This window comes from Centruroides sculpturatus, unplaced genomic scaffold (assembly GCF_000671375.1).
Source record: "Centruroides sculpturatus isolate CEXI.00-Female unplaced genomic scaffold, Cexi_2.0 scaffold174, whole genome shotgun sequence".
Taxonomy (NCBI): domain Eukaryota; kingdom Metazoa; phylum Arthropoda; class Arachnida; order Scorpiones; family Buthidae; genus Centruroides; species Centruroides sculpturatus.
In genome coordinates, this window is record NW_019384420.1 from 285,988 (window position 1) to 302,602 (window position 16,615).

At 25.5% G+C, this 16,615-nt stretch overlaps 1 protein-coding gene and 1 long non-coding RNA gene across 2 annotated transcripts in view; one reads left to right on the top strand and one right to left on the bottom strand.

Annotated features, from left to right (window-relative positions):
• Positions 1 to 667: 667 nt before the first annotated feature.
• Positions 668 to 16,615, bottom strand: part of LOC111619349 (conserved oligomeric Golgi complex subunit 4-like) — a 25,260-nt gene continuing 9,312 nt past the window's right edge. Inside the window, exons 9-21 of the mRNA XM_023361059.1 lie at positions 15,920 to 16,026; positions 13,301 to 13,350; positions 13,126 to 13,222; positions 12,883 to 12,925; positions 10,992 to 11,110; positions 8,445 to 8,690; positions 7,218 to 7,280; positions 7,085 to 7,141; positions 5,314 to 5,460; positions 2,072 to 2,164; positions 1,891 to 1,992; positions 1,680 to 1,808; positions 668 to 1,608 (exon numbers count right to left, since the gene is read on the bottom strand). Coding sequence (XP_023216827.1) covers positions 1,513 to 1,608; positions 1,680 to 1,808; positions 1,891 to 1,992; positions 2,072 to 2,164; positions 5,314 to 5,460; positions 7,085 to 7,141; positions 7,218 to 7,280; positions 8,445 to 8,690; positions 10,992 to 11,110; positions 12,883 to 12,925; positions 13,126 to 13,222; positions 13,301 to 13,350; positions 15,920 to 16,026 — 1,349 coding nt within the window. The 3' untranslated portion in view covers positions 668 to 1,512. The remainder of the gene's footprint in view (positions 1,609 to 1,679; positions 1,809 to 1,890; positions 1,993 to 2,071; positions 2,165 to 5,313; positions 5,461 to 7,084; positions 7,142 to 7,217; positions 7,281 to 8,444; positions 8,691 to 10,991; positions 11,111 to 12,882; positions 12,926 to 13,125; positions 13,223 to 13,300; positions 13,351 to 15,919; positions 16,027 to 16,615) is intronic.
• Positions 14,562 to 14,955, top strand: LOC111619381. The gene is made up of 2 exons (XR_002755739.1): positions 14,562 to 14,675; positions 14,781 to 14,955. It is a non-coding gene; the product is annotated as an uncharacterized LOC111619381 (long non-coding RNA).

Sequence of the window (16,615 nt, forward strand, 5' to 3'; positions counted from 1 at the left end):
ATTACCTTTAAGATTCATTTCATTACAACAACATATTTACAGTATTGGACTTTTCAAAGGAGAAAACAACAAAAAATCTTCAACATTTACCAATTGATTCTGCATATAACAATAGGTGACTTTTAAGTGATTAATTATTAGTCGTAACAAAGTTTTACTTGGATACCTTGTTTTTTAAAGTCATTATAAAAAGGCAAAAGTAATTTATTCCTTTTACGAGAATTTTTAACTAGATCTGCAGACATATTAATCTTTTGTCATTCTATTAATTCCTTACTTTGTTTAAACTTGTTAAAAGCTGAAAATATTCTATTTCTTAAGTGATCAACTCTCTTAATACTAATATAATATAATACTAATTTTGGAATTAGGTATAGAATATATATATTTTATATCTTCTAGTTCAATATTCTCTTAATTTTAGAATTTTTGTAAAAAAATTAAATATTTCTGTTTTTGATTCTTCTTTAATGGTGGTTGGATAATTATATATTATTATTTTATTTCTATTAGTATTATTTACTAAAGTATGTAATTTATATTGAATTAATTCTTTTTCTATTTTTAATTTAGTAATTTCTATATCCATTTTTTTATTTCTTTCATTAATTAATTGCAGTTGGTTTTTAGTCTTTAAAATCATTTTGTATAACATTAATTTCTTCTCTAATCAATGAAATTTGACTAACAAATCTTTCGTTACTCAAAGTAATCAGTTCAACAATTTTTGACCATGGATCTGCAGTTGTAATGTCTTCACTTTCCACTGTTGATAAATCTTGCAAAGAATTTGACTTAACTTGCTCACCTGATTAAATGGGAGAATCAGATTTCCTAGCTTCAGTAAATTCAGTAATTAGTTTCGTATCCAAATCTGAAGAAGTTGCTTTACTAGAAAGTTGTTTTTGTCAATTTAAAGGCGGTCTTCCTCTTTTTGCCAGAGATCTTTGCATAGGACCAGGGTTTGTTTCAATCCCAAAAATTAATAGTAGTATTAATATGAACTTATTTTTGTTAATTTTCACCAAATTTAACAGCAAAAAATCCATTAAATTGTTTATTATTAAAACTTAACTACCTGGAGAAAAAAGACGCCAGTAACGTTGAAGACTAGAGTGCTCCCCATTTATGTAAATATTTACAATTAATAGAAAAATCATCTGTTTAAAACATTTCACAGTTGATTTTACTATATATACAGATTTCATAATAAAAATAGCTTGGGCATTAATCAGAATTAACCCTGTTCATCCAAGGGTTAACATAATCATTTACCATCTGCAAAACACAAATCTGCATACATTAATCCAACATAAAACAAGGCCCTACTAAAATAATCTATATTTACTATAATAAACATGAGAAAGTATAATTTCATGCATATATCACAACAAGTACTGAATAAATAGAAAATTAATATAATGCATTAACATGGTATTTTTAAAGTTTAATAACTCAATAAAAACTTCTCTTTTGCAAGAATACTGATTTATAAATAATAATATTCAAAATTTACCTCAAAGCTAATATTTGTCTCACTTCACTTGGTGTCAGTCTCCAAGTTAAAGAACCAGAATTTGGACCCCAGAGATCTAATATTTCTGTAACCTGTATATAAATAAATTAAAATTAAATTTGTAAATTTTTGTACTAAATATTAACTTTTAAATTGTGCTTACTGTTTCCAGATTTAAAATTGTTGCAATCTGTGTTAATCTTGCAAATTTATCTCGTATAGTCCAAGTAGTTACAGACGTTAAATATGAAACGAGTGATCTGAGTTCTCGATCAAACTGCAAGCCTCCAAGCTGAAGTACATGATAAAATTTCTGTTAAGTACTACTTTTTAACTTTCATTTATAAACTTATAAACTTAAAATTAATACCTACTCTGTTAAAAGTACACTTTTTAATCACTTTTTCCAATTGGTGAGTTAATTCAGTAGTCAGATAACTCACTAATGTATCATAATTTGTGGGAGTCAAGCTTTCCTATAAAAGTTTTTAATAAATTAGTAATAACAAAAACCAAATCTTTGAATCTATAAAAATTATGTAAAAAATTTCTTACTTTAAAAGATTTCAATAAACTATCAATATTCAACATAAAACTTTGAACAAATGGTCTCATTCCATCATTTGCTTCGTACTGAATAAATTCTTCCTAAATATTAAAAATATTATAAATTTAAATATTAATGAATATAAAACAAATACTCATTATATAAATTAGTTTCAAATGTCCTTTCAGTGTAGAAAAAATATAAAATGACAAAGATGGCCAAACAAGAGCTATATATTGCCTATCAGGAATATGTGACAGCCTCATCTTCTATTGTAATGATATTTTACTTTACATACACTTAATATACTATACAGAGTAGTTATCTCAATTCAATAGGGAACATTACTGTTTCTTTACTTGTACTTTATGACAAAACTAGGTAAACATTTGTTTAACTCCTTCAACTTTACAAATATGTCTTTAGCTTTTCAGTTGTCTGTTCAAGGTTAAGTTGTAATTATGCTTACAATTCATGTGTATATCACATAACATAATAGTCAGAAAATTTTAAAAAGTATTACATATGTGTAATACTTTTATAATTACTTTTTAAGATTATAAAAGAATTATTATAAAATAAATTATATAAATATACAGAAGCCACAGTAAAGATCTAGAAGGCTGCAGTTTCACTACCATAGCAACAACCTGTAGATGACTTACCTCAGAAAAATGAAACATAGAAAAATAAAGAATAAAACTCATAATATAATCGAGATGGGTTCATAATAATGATAATAATAATAAGTGCAGAACCCAAACGGTTAGGAGTTGAAAGTTGAAATTTGGTACACAGTTAGAGTACGTCATGAGAGCATACACTAAGAAGGGATTTTTTGAAATTCCCTCCTTGTGGGGAGAGGGACAAGATTAAGAATTACCATGAAGAACTTGGCTTCTATTATACTATTTTAGATGCAGTTTTTGCATTTATGCAAAAAATCAAATGTATTTTTAGACCCTTCTAAAAATTCTCAATGATATTTACTATTCCATCGTATATAAAGTTGACATGAAGAGCACATGTGCATAAGTTTGCTTTATTCAAACTCTTCATCTTAATGTTTGATTTTATATTTAGGAATGATTCTGGAAGATCCAGCTTATTTTTCGAATTTAGTAAACCTGAAGAAGAACCCAGAAAGAGTTATGAAAATGTTTATTATTCATCACTTAGTGGTACTACGCACCGGTTAATGGTTGCAGTGAGTCTTAATTATCGTCATCCCGGTGTGGTAAGCAGATATCTAAAAATTTTCTAATTAGTCTTGGAAGAGGGGACCTAATTCTTGCACTCGGTGAAAATGGGTAAGATTGGCTATAATCTAATAATCTTAATTTTCTCTATCAATACTTTTTTCCCGAGTAACGCTGGATTCATCTGCTAGTTTTTCATAAATAAGTTAAAGAAACTCATTCCCTTAGAAATAATACAACAATAAAAATTCTCAAAAGAACAGCATCTCAGTAATAGAAGCATACAACATAACAGTTATACAACTCTACTATATCTTAGGTGTGTTAACATAAATATTGGCCACAATTATTTTTTTTTTTTTAATTTTTATTTTAATATATAAATGGTACTTTGATATAACATTATGTACAACATGTTTCTTTTTCTTTTCCTTTGCTTTTCATATTCAATTTTTTCATAATATCACCTGGACCTAATAATATATTATTATTAGGCTATAAACAGGAGTGGCAAACCTATCAGATGCATGCCCAAAATGGCACATAAGGAAAAATCATCTGGCACACAACTTATCCTACAATTTTGATTTGTCATCTGTCTTTTTCAATCTATTCTTTCAGCTTTTCACCCGATCGTACTCTTTTTCAATCAGCTCATTCACATTTATTCCAATTAAAGCATATTCATTTAATTTTTAAAATATTGTTCTTCGAAGTTTAAAACTTTGTCACATTTTATATGTGACAAAATTTTAAAGTTAAGCATGCTTACTATATGGCATGCTTGCTCAAATAGGTTTGCCATCCTTGGGCTATATTTTAATTTTATGTCAAATATAACTTAATTTTGATTTTCATAAAAAAAATAACTTGTGACAGATAAATAAACCAGTTTTTATAGTAATTCAACTAATATTAAAGGTTATAACAGGTATTAAATTAATCAGATTCAAAAGGTTGGTCTCAAACTTTAGGAGTGTATACAGGGATTGAAATGTAGCAGCTTTCAAAAAGGAATTTGTGTTTGCTAGTGTAATTCTGAGTCAGTACAAGCCATCTAATATAAATTTTTTGGGGCATATCAAAAGTCACATTTATGAGACATTGGAAGACCCAAAACACTGTTATAGCCAGAATTCTTGCAGTAGTAGATATGGTCCAGATGTCTGGATATTTGTGATGGTGCACCAGAATTTCCTTTGAAAATGCAATGCTGCATTGAATGTGGGAGTCACCAATTCGAGCAACTTTTGTAACAGCACTCTTTCATATGTATTACATTTACATTAATGTACTCTTTGTTTTATTATTAAACATTCATTCATTAGTGTGTTTTATGTTGTCATGCTATCTGCAGTATAGTTCCTTACATTAGATGGCTTACACTGACTCGGAATTACATCAGTAAATACATCTTCTTATTTGAACCCCTCTATATATTTCTGAAGATTGAGACCAACCTTTTGAACCACCGTGCATAAATAATGTCGTTAAATGCTTAAAGCTCATTACAAAAAACAGTTAGCTTTATAATGATAAAATTAATTTTAACATATTTGGCAAATGTTATAAAATTCAAAATATAATAATGTTTCCAAAATATATAGATTTTGAAAATAAACACAAAATGAAAAAATTTATAATAGTAATAATGTGTTTCCTATTATGAACTTTTCAAGACTTAAATGCAATCTTGATTTAAATAAACTATTTATTATTCATATATAAAACTTTATAGTCAGTGGTATTAAATATACAATTTTCTTTGTTTCTTACAGTTAAAAAATACATTAATTTCTTTTATATAAAATAGCAATCTTTAAAAATCTCCATTGATAGCATTTTGAATTTTCTTAAATTTTGTCAAAATTACATTTAATATATAGATATTGGAAAGAACAATTTCCAAAATCATCAAGTAAACTAACTAAATTTAAATCTGTAATCTCTGATAATTAGTTTTGTTCTAATTAATAAAACAAATTATTAATAAAGAGCACTAACAATTTTATGATTTATTTCAATTAAATCTAACATATTTGAAGGTATACCTCAGTTATAATATGGCTTCTTGATTGAAATGTATCAACCCAAGGTTTAATGCGAGGTTTAACTGCAGTAGAACATAACTGGCTCATTCCATTATTAAGAATTGTTTGAAATTTTGAAGTAACACCACTTAAATCAGAAAGACAACTCTGTAAAATAAATATAGTTTTTTTACTTTGATCAAATTTTAGTATTAAAAAAAATGCAATTTTTACATTAACATCATAAAATAAAAATAAAATTATTCTATAAAAATTATGAAAGTGGAAAACAACTATAAAAAAGCATGAAAACCATTAAAATTAATTTTATATATAATTTTAATACTTGAAAAATTTCTGGTGAAAAATATAGAATAAATATAGATTATATAACATATATAAAGATTTCTAATCGAGCATCACAACTGGATTCGTATTGGGCAAATATGAGACTAATTAATTAATTATTTATTTAATAAGAAGACAATGTCACAAGGACAATATTAACCTCTCACATGTAACAAATTTACATAACAATTCCCATTAAAAGTAATATAAAACAGTAAAATAATACATATAGAAAAGCAAAAATTAAATGATATGTAATATTCATTTATCACTGGATTTGTATAAATGGTACTCTATATATAGCATATTTTGTATATTAATAACTAGTTTATAACAACAAGAATAGAAAGATCTTATTATAATATTAAGGTGATAGAAAGGAACATAAAAACATGAAATATTTCTAGTATGAGCATATGGAATTTTTAAATTAATATACTGTGAAGGAAGCAAGCCACCGTAGTATTTATATGTGAATAACTGACTGAAAGTAAGTAACACATTTAAAAATACCAGAGAGTCATAGACAAATTCGAGCTACATCAGATGAGTCAATGTAAGGTAGATGAGACAATTTATTTATAAGAAAAATATGAATTATGTGGAGAAAGAATAGTTGCTAAAATAGATATAAATTTTTTGAAGACAGAAGGAATTAAATTGGAACTGAATAAGCATAGTAAACTTCATCATTGGCTGTTATGTCTTGGGGTGCTAAATTTATTAATTAGAAATAAATTAAAAATAAATGATTTATTTCTAAACACAAGATGACAGCTTATAGGCATAATAGGAAATCACTAGTCCAAATTGCTTAATATCTAATTGATTAATTAGCCTCATAGTAGCCTGATAAAAATCCTGCTGTTATGTTTAATTAGTAATATTTATTAGGGTGTTTGTATATCTAATTATACATATAAAGATCTCTATAAATAGATCTTTATATGTATAATTAGATATATAAACACCCTGATAAATATTACTAATATATATATAATATAGATTCTTATCTACAAGAAATGACATTCATATACAAAATTCAGAATGTTAACATTCAGTAAGAATGATGATAACCTGTAATATTATTATTTGAATTTGCAAGGAATATGATTGTATCATTTTTTGCCTTCTACCAATCATAAAGACTGTCAAGGGTTTTTGGAACGTGGTTTAATTTCATCTACTATCCACATTAATATTTTGGCCATCTGTGTGGCCTCTTTAACACTTTGTGTAAAATTCATCAACTATTTTCTTAAAACAAATATTAATTATATTAAAAAACAGTAGTCTTTAATCAGACATTTAATTCACTACAAACAGAACTATCAGAAAAGTTCTAATTATGATCAAAGTATTTGTTTAGATGTAGAGGGGAAAATACTTAATAAGTAATACGTTTATAGAAATATATAAACAATATTAAAAAAATAATTCATACTTCCAATTTGGCTTTCTCTGCTTCAGATGCTTGACTAAAAACTTTATTCATTTCTTCCTTAATTAAACAACAAATAAAATAAATTATCTTACTTAGTTAAAGAGATATGTTTAATTAATTAAAATTTATATACTTCTAAAGTTTTACGAAGTGTTCTGATATGTTCACATGCAACTTCTGCATTATTAAGAGTAGTCTGAAAAACAAATAGTTTTACAAAAATTAATAAGAAAATAATGTTTGTATTCATTATTTAGTACACTTGAAAAGACTATACTGTAAATTCTAAATTTCTTCTCTCTTTATATAAATCATGTGTCTCAGGAATACTGCTTACAACTTTATTTACAGCTTAACTAAATATTTTTTTTATTTAGGAAGCAAATTTTTTGGCTTTGTCTAATTAACTTTTCAATCAAAATAAGATATATATTTTATGAGAAATAACTTATTTCAGAAAATTACACTTTGTTACACATTTTTTTAGAATGAGTTTTTGTTTTCTGTATTTGAAAATATTCTGGTAATAATCTAATTCATATTTCAGTTCATTTTGTCAGATAACTAGATAACAAAATTAAATTATTGGTTTATTTAAGAATTTATAACAAGTATTTTTATTTGTATAATTTCACATTAAATTTAATTGAATTTAATAGAAATATTAAAATATTTTTTATATTTGATTTATAGAAGTATTAAAAATATTTTTGTGAAATAGGATTTTCCAAACAACAACAACAACAACAACAACAACAACTGGTGAAACCAAATTAGTGTAAATATTAGATAAATAATATAATGAAAATATCATTTTAAAGTGATATCTTAATTACATTATTAATCCAACAATTATTTTAGTAAATTTTACAAAAATATTTATGAATTAATAAAGATAAAATGTGTAAAGTTTATCTTTATTAATAGTAAAATTAAATTAAGGTGCTTGTAAATACAAATTACCTTCAAAGAATGATATGAAGGTAGAACATGAATTAATATCTTAAATAAATTTTGCTGACATAAAAACAGTATTCATGTATTAGAAAGAACTGGAATTCAAAGATAATAAATTTTCAAATATCATATATTAAAAGCAAAATTACATTAATCTGTCAAAGAACATATCATACAAAAAGTTTGAGGCTGAAAAAATATGTTTTGACTTAGAATGATCTTAGTGTGTTATTCTATATTTAGATACGATAAAATATAGACACAATTATTAAAATGTTTTTATAATATAACATGAATATTATTTCCAAGCAGAATATTATTTTAATTAAAATTTTAATGATGATATATATATTGTGAAAGTTTAAAATTAAAATTTATTCTGGTTTTTTTTTAATATACTTACAAGAAACATAATTCGAGCACTATCTGTATCTGATGATTGTAATCTTCCTTGTTGGATACTAGACTGAAGCACATTATAAGCCTGACTCAAATCAAGCATTCCAGATGGAAAACCCTGTTTCAGGCGATCATTAATAACAGTACAAAAATTTGATTGCAATAGTGTACATGTATTATTTAACACTGCACATATTCCATCTACACTAGAACTGCTTACTGTCCTCCTAAAAAAACATTTTAGACTTTTAGATCATAATTATACTTTGTAAATGTATTTTGAAATTAAAGAAATTATTTCTATTATTAAATGCCATTTTCAGAATTTATTTATTAAATCAAGTATTTTTTATATAATAGTTGGAATTTAATAGTTCTAGATAAAATATATAAAAACAATTTTAAAAAAAATATTTTTTATAGATTTGTATAACAGATAATGCATTCTTATCATAGAATAAGCATTTGATCCACATTTATTAGTAAAAATCTGTCTCATTATGTCTCCATTTTGTTTTAGTGGGGGCTTAGTGATTGTGTTGCAGCCTCTCAATGGGGTCTTCCTCGCTTGATAGCTGTGGTCAGATCAAACTAAGAGGGGCACCCGCCAATGCGAAAGTGGGAGGAATCATGCTGACAGCTGGAAGGTATATAGTATAAAGGGCTAGTATAACAGCTGCTGCAGACTATTTCATCAAGGCACTAGGCAACATTTCATTGTATCATGCATTACATGCATGCCAGCAGCAGGTCCACGGCTGTTGGCTCACAATTAGCAACTTCTGGACTTATTTGCATGACTACTGCTACAGAATTAAACAAGCACTTTCAGAGCCAGCAGCAGCTACATAAAGTGCAGAACTCCTTATAAGTGTAAATCTTTATTGTGATTAGATATATCCAAATTAATCTCCAACACTACAAGGCAGCTCTTGCAGTGTTGAGTCTCTGTGTGCTCACAAAGAACATTGATACAGTTCTAATACAGCCCCAGGTATTTATGGAGAATCCCTAAACTCCCAGGGCTCCTTTCTGAGTGTTCAGAAGTCAGGTTAGGAGTTTGACTAATTCAGTGAAAATCCCAGAGGAGATTATCTTCTTAATTTCTTGGTAGATACTGATCTGATTATTTTGACTCAAGACAGTAAACCTAGTCATTACAAACAGTAATGATCATTTTAATTATTTTTCACACATATTTGAATAACAAACTCAATCGATAGATTAATTATTATTTTTAAATTTGTATATTTTTTATGATAAAAACAGAAATTAAAATATTATTTTAAAGTTAAATCTATTATTTCTCTTGAGATAAATCTCTTATTTTCTGAAAATAAGATGAAATATTTTAAAATTTAAATTAGGCATACTTTAAGCTTGAAAGGAATATTCTGATCATATCTTATATTTTAAATACTTTCATGATGTTCCATCTGACAAAATTTTTTACATGTATCCAGTCACACTATCTGGAACATGTCCTGTCTTTGCCCAATTTATACAGGTTGTGTGTTTTCAAAAGATTTTTTTTCTTATGATGTCTCTAATATTTCTCCATTTGAAAATTGTTTACTTTATAATTTTATACATTTTAAGAAATTTTGTAAATATAACTTATACTGAAGTGCATAGCTTAGATATCTATTTTGTATTGTATCTCATTTTATCTATTATACATATACATTGTTTGTGCTATGACTAATTTTATTATAGCTCATTTTAAACTGTTTTATCAGATGGCTGCCTTTTTTTATTTTCATTTTTATTGTTTATCTATTGCAATTTAACAGGGCCTCTTTTGTACTGTTATGTTTAAGGATGATAATCATAAGTCAATGATAACTTTACTTATTATATTCAAACTAAATTAGTTATTAAAATAAGATAATGTCAATGATCTTTCATTTTCGAGAAAAGTAAAATTAATGCCACTTTGTTTTTAATTTATTGTTAAATTTGTTTAGTAACTTATTGTTAGATTACTAAATAATTTGTTTTTAATTAAAAAAAATAATTAAAAACAAATTATTTAGTAATTTAGTTAATTGGCATGACAATTTTATTTATGTCAAATGATTATTAGATTATATCAGACTATATTCATGATACTATTAATAATTAAATGAAAAGTAATAGAGGTAGGCATTGGGCACCATCTTTTGATAAATTTAATAATTAATTTAGATGGTTCTGGAAGAAAAAAATTGGTCTGGAGTGGGACTTGAAGCTGCAACTCCCACTTGCTGTGAAGATACATTGCCAGTTACACTACCTGAATCTCCATCCAATCTTCTTTTCAAGAACTATTAATTTAGATATAACCATACAGGCTACCCACAGCACTGACTGGGGATGCCTTCAGTGCCCACAACTTGAAACACCTTTCTAATTAATGTAGTCCAATATAATCCAGTAATTATTTGGCATTAATCTAAAAATCAGGTTAATCAATATTTATATTTGTATTTATGTAAAAAGAATTATAATAACTTATATTTAAGTATATCTGTATTGCATCTCTAAAAAATTTTTAACTTAAAAATCATACCTTATTCACAGATTCTTGCATAAAATATTCTTCCATCATAATATACATTCCTAATAATTCTTGCATAGATTGACTTAATTCGCATTCCATAATTAAGCAATCTAATTGTTTCAATTGTTCTGAAATAAAAATTTTAATATTTCAGAAGATAACACAAAACATTGTTAACTTATTAATAAAATTTAAATCAACTCTATAATCAAAACTATAATTTTTAATATTTTTAATTTAAAATTTTAAAAAAATTAATAATTACTATATATTAATTACTGAATCACTTAATAAAATATTAATAATCTACTCCGAAAAACTTATAGAAAATTTCATGACATCATTTTCAGAATGTACAAATGTAATAATGTGTGCTGAGTGGCTGAGTGGTTAATATTAAGAAAAAATAAGATAAATATTTCTGTAAATTTCAATTTAATCCAAAAATTCTTTTTTTAATGCTTTTTTTACCATTATAAAAAATTAATTTTAGCAGATATAATTCATTCCTAGAAATTCATTGATAAGGTAAAAACAACTTAAACAAGACTCCTATTTCAAATTAATCTTCACAGAGAAAACTTAATGCATTTTTGTATTCTAAAATGTCATCTAAATATCATTCATATATGAAAAAACATAAACACTACATAAATAACATTAAGATTAATAAATTGATCAGCAACAAATGTTAAGAATATTATATTTTTAATTGATTTAACAGATTAATAATTAAATAAAATTTTATACAAACAAAACTTGCATTTTCATTAATTCTTATGCTACAAGATGATCAAATAAAATGTTATTTGTAAAACATAAAAAGCAAACTTAGAATAGGTAAAAAAAAATTGTTGTTTTAAGCCTGTTTATAACAACAATTTATAAACTCATTTAAAAATTTCAATAAACAAAATGATTTTAATTGTAAGAATAAATACATGTATTTTTTCTCAACATTATCACTGTGCAATTCTCTCATGCTAGATATACCAGAGTTGTGGATAGCACTGTATAATTTTCTAAAATTGTAAATCACATAGTTCTGATAAAACATCTCGTAGTGACATTAGTGCCACTGTACATTTATTATTTGTTTATTGACTGTTTAATTTATTATTATTATATATGTATTTTACTTTAATACAATTTTATTCTTGAGGTTTTTCTTTTAAATATCATCATATTTTGTATTATTGTATAATTCTGTAAACTGTATGTACATGTGTAATTTATATTTTCCATGTGCATGCAAGACAAGTAATTTGAAAAAACATTATAAGAATATTTTAAATGTCTAACATTTAAAATATTCTTATAATGTGCTTTATAAAGATAATTCATTATCAAACAGTTGAATTAGATGATTTAATTATTTTGAGAGAGAGATAAAATATTTCTATCTAATTAAATGTATAAATTCAAGTATTGTAACTGTTTAATTTATACAGAAAATATTGATATTTACCAAAAAAATGAAAAGCTAATCTAGAAATAAAAGTTGATGCTATTAAATTTTAATGCTTTTATTCTTGCAATATTTGCAAAAGTAGTAAAAAATTAATAGAAGATATATGTTAGCTTGTTTTTCTTTAATGATTCATAGTATTTCTTGTTATAGTTGGCAAAATAAGACTATAAAATAAGACTATAGACAAAATAAGACTATAAAAAAATTTAAGAAAATATTGGAATAATTTTTAAATAACTGCTTAAGAATAAACTTTATATAATTTTTAGAGAATTCATAATTATATCTCAATTTTAATAAAGTAACATATATGAGAAGAATAAACATGAACAAAATTAAAGCACAAAATATTTCCCAACTCAATACTTTATTCTACATTTTATAAAGTTTTAGAAGAACAATAGAGATTAAATTTAATAACCAATTTACCTTCTCTTGACTTTTCATCCAATGCAGCAATTTCAACATCTCCCTAAAAGATATTAAAATTTTAAATGAAAAAAAAAAAAATACTACTTAAAATTTAAAATATATCTATTTTAAATTACTTTAACTACAGGAATTTCCAAATTAAATTAATAAAAAAAAGCTGGATATTTTTAATAAAATATAGAATTCAATATTCTGCAAAAAATAACTTATAAATATAAACAAAATTATCAAAATGCTTACTGTTACTCTACGCCTAATGAATCTAAAATAAAGTTCTGTTCTGGTATTCAAAAGTGTGACTTCAGCTAATAAAACATCTAACTCTAACGGATCTAATCTAGAAAAAAAAATTTATTATTCAATGAAATAGTTTCAAATATATTAAAATTTCAATAAATATAAATTAATATCTTACTTCTCTGTAGATTTGTATGAATTTTTTAAAATTTGTTGAACTGTATTAGCCTAAAAAGAACCAATTATGTAAATAAACAAAATAAGTATTATTATTTATAATAAATTAATCATCTTTGGAATTAATGTTAAAATTTATTGCTTAGAATGTTATCATATCAAAACTCTTATATGCTGCAATGACAGAAACCTAAAAGAAATAATTAAACCAGATAATTTTTAATTTCAGATTTCATTAAATGCTTTGCTTAAAACTTAAACTGTTATTAATTTCATTAACATTATTATAATAATAATACAGTAGAGCATCGATTATCCGAAACAATTCGGGACCAGGGTAGTTCGGATAACTGATCATGTATGAAAAGATATATTAATCTATCCCGTGTTGAAATTTTTCTCCATTGCGTGTCGCTTTGTGTCGAATTTTCATCAATGCTAAGTCTAATGAAAATTTTTTAAAAATAATAATCGTATCATTAAAAATCATTTCTTTATTTTGCACCAACAAAATAAATATATTAAAAAATATAAAAACAAAAAAATAATATATTTTGGAAGTTAATCTAGTATCAAAAATGTTCCAATTCAGCATGACACACGTCCTGACAACACAGTTCTCAGAAAAACACCACACAAAACAAGCAAAACTCTTTCTTTTTCTTGAGTTTATCTGGAGATGTCAGACACTTGGGCTATATTCTCTGTGAATCTGAAGAGAAACACACCACTCACGATGGGGAAAAAAGCCTCGTTCAAATACTGGTGTATCCTTAAGTACCCTCTCAACATGTGTCATGCTGAATTGGAATGCTTTTGATACTAGATTAACTTTCAAAATATAATTTTTTTTGTTTTTATATTTTTCAATATATTTANCCAAGAAATCAAAGGTAACACAATTCAATCAAAGAAAATCATGAGCATGATATTTTTGGAAATTCTAAGGGATGCCTCTGATTGATTTCAAAGAATGCAATACCACTGTCACTGGTGAATATTTTACTTCTTTAATTCATCAATTCAGGAAAGCTATTAACCTCTTAAGTTCCCAGCAGTTTTTGATATAATTGTAATTAAACATAAAAAATACTTAAACCTGAAAAAAAACGAAAGAAATGCGTTAATTTTGAAGAAAAAGCTTCAAATTTTATTTTTTTTTTACTCGCCTTTCTGTGAAATTTAACACCGATGAGTTATTGTTTACACAGCTGGATGACCTTGAACACAGCTGGAGTCGGATTTCCCGGGACATTCTCAGAGATTTGATGAAAACGGTATTAACTGTCAATCATATGAGAACTATTTTTCATCTGCTGCAGAACATTTTGTTGCCCTCTTAGAGGCAAAAAATCGAAGCATTTTGGGGATGACTTGTATCCTATCTGATTTATTAAATAATATTTTGAATAATTCATTAAATTTGTTAGTTCTTAATTTCAAAAAATTACTTAAGAGTTTTATCTTTAACAATTTGTTAGATAAGCATTTAAAAGAAACATTGATGAAAATTCAAGACTGTGGTTATTTTACAAATCAGTCTGTTCAAAATACAGATGATGATTCTACTGAAGAACATCAAGCACTTTCTGAGGAGGAAATCAAAGGAGAGAAAGAAGGAGAAAAGGAAGAGTTAAATTCAGAAGTAGTGCAAAACACTGAAAATGTCAATGGATCATCAGAAGTATGTATTTATTTTTAAACTATGTAATTTATTTTCTTTAGTCAGAAATTTTTAAAAATACAGTAGAGTGTCATTTATTTGAAAGCTGATGAACCAAAACATCGGTTAACCGAAAGCGTTCCAGTTGGACTGTGTTGTGCTGAATCGAATGTTTTTGATACTAGATTAACTTTCAAAATATAATTTTTTTTGTTTTTATATTTTTCAATATATTTATTTTGTTTGTGCAAAATAAAGAAATAATTTTTAACGATACAATATGGTTGTGCCAGTGCTGCCAGCTAAAACACACACACCAACAAAAATAATATTAGAGTAGGCCAAGACATAGCCAAATATTGCAGTACCACAGCACTAGAGAAATTTGAATTTGCTGACTGGATCGCTTTCGGTTAACTGATTTTTTGGTTGATCGGTATTCAGATAATCAATGCTGTACTGTAAAAACGTGTCATTATGACAATTTCCTATTAATACCACTATACAAATCCTTGTTTTATAATTTTATCAATAATTATATTTAAAAAATTATTTTCAGTTGTTTTTAATATTTTTCTAAAAATCTGATTATATTCCAACAACAGATAATTTTCAGAAATTTTATGATTAATCTTAAAATTTAAAAATCATAATTACAAGGAATATAGATTATACTAAAAGCAATGATTGCCCTTGAATTATCAAGAAATATATATTTTAAATTGCTTTAAACAGTTTTTATTTTCTCTTTTGACAAATTTTTGAATTAGGTTGAATGTCACTAACCTCACAAAGGGTTATATGATATTGGATGGAAAGATGATGATAGCTTCTTGTATAAATTAAATTCAAATAAAAGCTATAATTCTATATTTTCTTTTAGATTGTCATTTATTCAGAACCATTAAATATGTGACAGTATTATGCAATAAAATAAATTAATTTTACATTTTATACCTTTTTCAGAAATTGCCTGCTTGTTTTAAAGTCATCTAAAATTTTTTTAACTTGTCGATCACATTCCTTTTGTAAAATTTCTATAACAGAAAAAAGTCTGCCTGGACCTTCAAAAACAAAAATATTTTATTTAAACTTATTACCAAGTGAAATCTAATTAAATATTAAAAAATTCATTGAAAAAATACAGTGGGTGATCAGTTAACGAACATAATCCGCTCCAAGACTGTTCGTTATCCAAATTGTTCGTTAACCGATTATCGATTTACCATAGGTTTTTATGGGAATTTGATTAATTCGTTCTGGCGACTTCAAAAAATAAAAAAAATATACTTTTTTACTACGTTTATTTATATGTAATAGTAAAAATACATATACAGGTAACCCCCGTATAACACGGTAGTTACGTTCCAAAAAATTGCCGTGTTATACGAATCCGTGTTATACAAAACGAAGAACTAATATGAAAAGGATGGTTAGGTTCCAAAAATTAAAAAACAGTCTAGTATATTTTCATAATTAAGATAAATATCTTCATTAAAAATTTTTTAAGTGATACATATTAATATAAATTAAACAATGTTTTCTTCGTCATCACTAAAAACACTATTAATTAACCGAGAGCGTTTTCTTTTTGGCAAGTTATCCTTATCCTCTGAGCATTTTTCTGCATTATCTTCAGATCCATGCTTTACC